At 36.3% G+C, this 7,351-nt stretch overlaps 1 protein-coding gene across 1 annotated transcript; it reads left to right on the forward strand.

Moving 5' to 3' along the window:
- Positions 1 to 462: 462 nt before the first annotated feature.
- On the forward strand, positions 463 to 2,106 carry LOC130048775 (medium-chain acyl-CoA ligase ACSF2, mitochondrial-like). The gene has a single exon (XM_056145826.1). It carries the CDS (start codon positions 463 to 465, stop codon positions 2,104 to 2,106), a length of 1,644 nt encoding a protein of 547 aa, XP_056001801.1.
- Positions 2,107 to 7,351: the final 5,245 nt, after the last annotated feature.

Consider the following 7,351-nt stretch of genomic DNA (forward strand, 5'->3'; position numbering starts at 1 on the left):
TCTAAACGCAGTAATATATTCAAACCATATACTCGTATATTCGGCTATAGCAGACTTTTCACTTGACAGAATAAGTCGAAAACGATGCAAATTATCACATTTTCCACCAGATACAACCTATACGTCTTTGGGTGCTTTTCGTTGTTGCGTCATCTAGTGTGAAGTGCACTAGGGTCATTTATAATTTATGTACAACATACAGTTAAGTGTTATCTAAGCTGCAGAGGTCATCGCCAGAAAAAAAATTCACGATGTCAACAGGGATGTGGTAAACAATGGTGGTTTTAGCAATATCAAAATTAACGGTATTACATCCCCCTTACTACTGTTCAATCAATCATATTTCGTTAGGTAGTAATTGCTGCCGAAACCCCTGATTTAAACAAAATGAAGTCTTCTACACAAAATATGGTAATCATCCTGTTGAGTCAATATACTTTATGTTTCAGAATCGTGTTCGTCATGTCAGAATTCAGTTATCTCTGTGTTCCTCGGACGATTCCATTTCAATACAAGACAATTACTCAAGTCTTCAATGAAATAACAACACTGTTTCCAGATAAAGAAATTCTCATTTACCGAGGTATTGAGGGAACCCGGGAAAGCTTGACTTGTCATCAACTTCAGACACAGGCAACAAAATTAGCAGGTTATCTCATCAAGAAAGGAATGAAGAAAGGAGATAAAATTGCTCTCCATGGGCCAAACACTCTAGAATGGGTGATTGCAGAATTAGCGATAATCATGGCTGGAAGTGTTGTTGTTCAAGTGCCCTTCGACATCACCGATGCCAGAGATCTTTATGAAATAGCTACAATTGCTGAGTGTAAGGCCTTTTTGCTAGATCCTGGAAGAAATAATGAATATGTGGATATGATTTTACAACTTATTGCATACACCAAGGAGGACTCAAATCTTTCAACTTTTGCGTTTCTTAGAAAGAGCAAGCAGCTAACTTCCTATGACTACCTCCCCGGGATATTGCAGTTAACCGAAAACGATGTGGAATTTCCTACACTCTACCCCGAGGATGAAATTGTGATTTTCACGACATCTGGAAGTACGGGAAAGCCTAAAATGATCCCTAAGACACACTTCCAAGCAACCAACAATGGCATGATATTCTCTGAGAAAACGTACAATGATCGCCCATTTACGTGGTTAGCCGGATGTCCCATTTTCACAGTTTACCAGGGATGCTCTCGAATATTCTGCGATTCCTCAGTTGCCACCGAAGGACATAGAACCATGAAAATATGGGAGGTAATCAAAGAAGAAGACTGCACATCCACGCTACTATCACCTAACTTTCTTTCATATCTGATCTCTCACGGAGACAATTACAAAAACTTGTTCAAACTTGACACGGTCATCACGAGTGGACAAATGGTTGACAATGTCCACACAAAGGTCGTTGGCGTATTTACCAGGCGTTTGACAGTCGTATACGGATCTACTGAGACAAGTAGGATATCTGTACTTCCGCCGATTACCACTCCTGGTGAAAAGAGAGCTGGTGACGTTGGAATACCTATATCAGGCAATGAAGTGAAGGTCATTGATGGAGCAGGAAATGTTCTGAGAAAAGGGGAAAGCGGGGAACTTTGTATTCGAAGTATTTGTGGTTTTGAGAAATATTACAAGGACACAGATTTAACTGACGAAGTCCTTTTGCCCGGAAAGTGGTTTCGTTCTGGCGACATTGCGTACATTAATAAAGACAGTCACATTGTTATAAAGGGGCGGGTCAAGGAATTCATTTCCCGAGGCACAGAAAAAATAATGCCAAGTAGCATTGAAGAAGTCATTCAAAAAAAGAATGGTGTAAAAATTGCTATTGCTGTTGGAGTACCTGACAAACGTTTATACGAAAAAATTTGCGTTTGTTATGTTACGGATCCAGGGCAGGATATTTTACCATGCGAGGTAAAACAATTTTGCATTGAAAACTTCGTTGGGCAGGAAGCCATGATTGATGATATTGGTAAAATGCCAAAGTATTTTCTCCGATTCCATAGTCTGCCGATGCTTGCTACAGGAAAGATTAACAAAAAGCGCTTGAAAATGGATGCCATTCAACAGCTAAACCTGATTGATCAGATGTAAGGCGAACGTTTGATATAAGATTTAACTACTCAAGTTCAGTCCTGTAGATTTAATGATTTGCTGAAAAGTGAATCATTCTTTTCTCATGAAAGACCTACACGTTTCATAGACATATGTGTTAACTCCATATTCAATATTCATTTAATTTAAATTAATGTTCAAAAGATAATTTCACCCAGACAACTTATAGAAGTTGTGTGTGCATTTTACCTGATTTATAGAAATACTTGTATGACTAAGCTTTATCTCAGCATGTATTTTTCATCACAACCATTACGGTACTCAGACACAACGATTAATTGATTGGTGCATATTTTTATTAAACGTAGGAAGCTGAGAATCGCTTCCAAAGCTAACATGTTAAATATTAAGTTTTGTAGTCTAATGTTACCGGGTAATCAACGTTAAGAAAATAAAAGAATAATTTGGTATTGGATGAGGATGCTTCCCTAAGATAAATGACCATTCGTAAGGTATTGCTCTAGAATTCCATTACGGTAAAATCTCCCTTTCTGACTGTAAGTTGAACGTTTGCATCATCACTCTTTCTGTCTTAACGTTAAACACGTTCATTTGTGACAGTTTATAGTGTCGTGTGCAAATTCAGCTCGGCGGTAAACCAGCAATGTAAAATGCACTGCTTTATCCGATATAAGAAAAGAATATTTACACAAAAAATATTGTATGATACCAAATGTAATGAAATTTCATGAAATCATGTCAACGAGTAAAAACTTGCGAAAGTTTATTTTAAAGATATCCGAATTAGTATGTTCTCCTTAACACACAATTTGAATTTTTGTACATATTCTTGTATATTTCATTACCTTTTTTTCTTTTGCATACCTATATACATTCCTCTGATGTTACTTGTATTGATACATGAAATATCTGTATTGTACCTCATATACCATTTTCATTGTGGTTTGAGCGTATAAAATGAATGAATGAAAATTAAATTTAATGATATATTCCTTCATGAATACACACAATAACGAAACAATACTGGATGACATGTCGACCAATATAAAAGGGTGGCACTCTGTGGAGTCTATAACGGACATAAGCTCCAACAGGTCAGTTCGTGTCCCTCGGATTATCCTTCGAGATATCAAAAATTTGTCTTATGTACAATCGTCAGATTGTCAGCTTTGGTACAGAAACCAAAATTCATATGCCCAAATTAAAGACAGTTTAGTTCCTTTAAGATATGCTTTTGATAATTTCTGTTAGACGTCATGCGTTTAACATCAAAATTTCTGCAAAGAATTGTAAAACTTGTGATATACTTATCACTAGAAATCCATTTAGTAGTAATATTACTGAACGTAGTTTCTGTACTAAAACTTTCGATAATTTGACTTGAAAATTTCTAACGTTCTCTACGCCAATTAGTGTAACCTATGTGGCTTAATTTATATGGGAGGAACCAAGGGTTCATGTAATAAAAGAATATCGGGGCACCAATTTCAAATAAATAATGATGGTAACCAACTTCGTCACAAACATTTTAATGCACCGGACCACTCCATCTTGTCTATGAGGGTAAGGATTGGGGGGGATTACCATCACACTAACAATCCAACATTAAGCACCCCTTGTCGTAGACAACGGCAAGATCATTGGATCAGGACTATAGGCACTACATTTCCATATGGGTGCAATGATAATGCATATGATGTGGGAAATTTGACTAGTCCACAAGGAAATAACGTTAATGTGATGGAACTCTCTTCCAATACTCAAAGACGGAAACGCATGATATTCATATTTCATATAAAAGACCAAGTATAAATGATGTCACGTTTGATTTACTTTTGCCTTACGTCAACAGAGAATTAGATTCACATCATGTTCATACAAAACTTTACACTATTCCATTGAGAGTTTTACATACGTTATTTGAAGAAGCGTCAGCTATAGACTGAACCTTATGATAATGGATGTTACCAATCACAAGCTCTTTAAACCAGCACGGGTCGTCGATGATATTCCTTTCAAATCATGCCGCCAGTTCCGTAAGCTCAAATATACAAACAAAGAAACAGATGGCGTCAACAGAAAAAACATTCTGCGTCATAAAAGGGTTCAGTCGTGTCTTTCCAACTTATTTCAAATTCAAGTCCACACCCTGTATTTCCTACAGCTATACTTCTACTATTGCATCCAAATTTTTAATTATAAAAAAACTTTGCAGTGCTAAGATATAGATTATCTTATACGTAATCCACCAATATGTTCTCGTTCTTCATCTTCTGTCAACTATAGTCCAGCTGGACATGTCATTTCTGGTGATATTGATATAGTTGAAAATGGGGACCTCAAATTACTTATTTTAAAAGGTCTCAAATACCGAGAATCACGGTCTTTTACTTGGCGACATAACTTCATTTCTATTATGAATTCTGTCAAAGATTATTTCAAACGATGGGCTAAATGTGAAAATGAAGAACTCGATGTGAAACTTATATGGTACCAATTTTGATGCACCAGATACGCATTTCGACAAATAATGTCTCTTCATGCAGTGATGCTCAACCGAAATGTTTGAAATCCGAAATAACAATGAAGTTTTAGAGCTATTATAACCAAAAACAGTGTGCCAAAAAGTGGAGTCAAATTCGTCTAAGGATAAGAGTTATGCATGAGGGAGATAATCCTTAATTTTGAAATGAATTTCTAAATTTTATAACAGCAATTAAATATACATCCGTATTTTCAAGCTAGTAACTAAGTACTTAGCTACTGGGCTGTAGAGACCCTCGGGGACTAACAGTCCCCCAGCAGAGGACTCGACCCAGGGGTCATACATTGTCAGATTGGGTTAAAAGTATTAGAGGAATGTTAAAATCCTCCATTAGACATATTAAAGCAAAAGTACGTATCATCTATCCTTCTGTGTTTACTAAACCAGAAGTGATAAAAGAATTAGATAGGGTACATGAGGAATATGTTTTGGTTCCAGCTGACAAAGCTAGAAATAACAGTGTCTTTGTTTGTAAAGCTCATTGTTACAACTGTATTTTAAACTAACTTGGCAGTAATTCTACTTTTAGTGATCGTACTTATACTCCAACTGCCCTTTCAAAAGATGAAATTCTTCAAAATCATGCTTCAGTTTTAGACACATTTAATATCCCAGTCAATGGGTCGAATTAATGAGTTACCATACCTATACTGGATTTCTAAACTACATAAAAACCCTTACAAACAAGGATACATTGCTAAATCCAGTAAGTGTCCTTTGCTCCTCATGAAGAAGAAACTGCAAACGTACTGGGTGACTACATTTGCCAGAAGTGGTGTTAATGAAATTTCGATTCTAGAAAATTCTACAAAACGTTTAGTAAACTTGAAATTGGAGAACTTTTCCCAAACTAATAACATTAAAACGTATGACTTTTCAACACTGTATACGACCATTCCTCACGATAAATTAAAGACTAGACTTTCTGACATCATAGACAGTTGCTTTTTCAATAAAAACGGAAATATTCATATCTAGTGATCAGTCATAAAAAAACTTGCTTTGTTAAACACCACTCTAATTCCACACACAAGTTCTCTGCAGTTGAAATAAAAGATATGCTAGAGTTCCTCACAGACAATATCTTCGTGTTCTTTGGTGATCAAGTTTGCCAACAGTCTGTTTGAATTCCCATGGGCCCGAATTGTGTTCCTTTGTTAGCTGACCTGTTTCTATATTCATATGATGCAGAATTTATTCAAAAACTTATATGCGAGAAGAAAAACATCTCTTGCCGTGGCCATCAATTCGACATTTAGATATATCAACAACATTTTGTCTATTAACAGTAACAACTTTCATTCATATGTTGATTAGATATGTCGCTGTGAGCTCGAAATAAAAGACACCACATAGTCGTCCACTTCTGCTTTATATTTTAATATTTTATTGAAAGTAGACATTAGCCACAAACTGACAACTCAACTGTATGGCAAACCGGATGATTTCATATTTATGTAGTAATATTCTAATATCACCTGCATATGGTGTTTATATATCAACTCATTCGATACGTGAGAGCTTGTTCTGTGTATGGTCAGTTTTTAAATCGAGACAAGCTACTGATAAACAAGTTGATGGTACAGGGGGTTCAACAGTCTCGATTGAAGTCAGCATTTCGCAAATTCTATGGTCGTTATAACAATCTAGTTCGTCGATACAACCTATCATTGGGTCAAATGTTTTCTGACGTGTTTCATACCGATTCTTAGGCCGTCCTTGGCGCACTGATTTTGACTACGGATAACTCTGTTTACCTGATCGGGATATAGGGCTCACGGCGGGTGTGACCGGTCTATGGGGGATACTTACTCTTCCTAGGCATCTCATACCACCCCTTGTGTTTCCAGGGGTCGGTGTTTGCCCAACTATCTATTTTGCATTGCTTACATGAGTTATGATATTGATCACTGTTCGTTATCTTCGCCTTTCATCTTTCTGTAGATAATTTGTAATCAAACTCTTATATATATGCATTCCTTGATTTCTGCTGATGTATTCTGAGCCATAATTATTATTATCATCATTATTATACATTTATGTAGCGCGTTATCTAAAATTTAAGACAAATACTCCAAAGTGCTTTGCATGAAAGCTACCTAAAACAAAGAATAATAATTAGATAGAAAATGAAATAGAGTAGTACTAAATCTGGGGGTGGGTGGGGTGTATTGTATTGTTCAATATTTTTATCTCATTCTTTTGAACTAAGTCCCAAAATTTCAAGACAAATTAGTGGATAGATAGTTTCCTCAATTTGAGAAAGTTAAAGAAAATTCGAAATGGTCACGGTACATCTATGTTTGGTGTATTCATCGACAAAACAATCGATAGATATTCGGGACTGGCCATAGCAGAGAATACAGATCATGACAAGGTCAAGGTCGCGATCTTCAAAGTTGAGACTCGCGATGGTAAGCAGTAGACGTACTCTGTCCAACACCTAACTAATGTATGACATGTGGAAACAAGCCTGACATGAAATTTGAACCTCAGTCTGACTTAATAACCTACGACACTCCTACTGAGAAAAGCCTTAGGAAGGGCCTTGACTGTGGTGTTTGCCTTAATACTCCTAGAAAGTATATCTTAAGGGAATCGAGTCGACGTACATATGACAGTAAGTAAATACTGGTTTCCTGACATAATTTTTGCAGGGTTCCTACAAGTCAATTAATACCCTACGGAATGGTTCTTCAAATATTGGGATAGGTTGTA

Source organism: Ostrea edulis, chromosome 7, assembly GCF_947568905.1.
Source record: "Ostrea edulis chromosome 7, xbOstEdul1.1, whole genome shotgun sequence".
Taxonomy (NCBI): Eukaryota; Metazoa; Mollusca; class Bivalvia; order Ostreida; family Ostreidae; genus Ostrea; species Ostrea edulis.

Coding starts and splice junctions, on each gene's coding strand:
- LOC130048775 (XM_056145826.1), top strand. CDS start 463: ATGTCAGAATTCAGTTATCTCTGTGTTCCTCGGACGATTCCATTTCAA.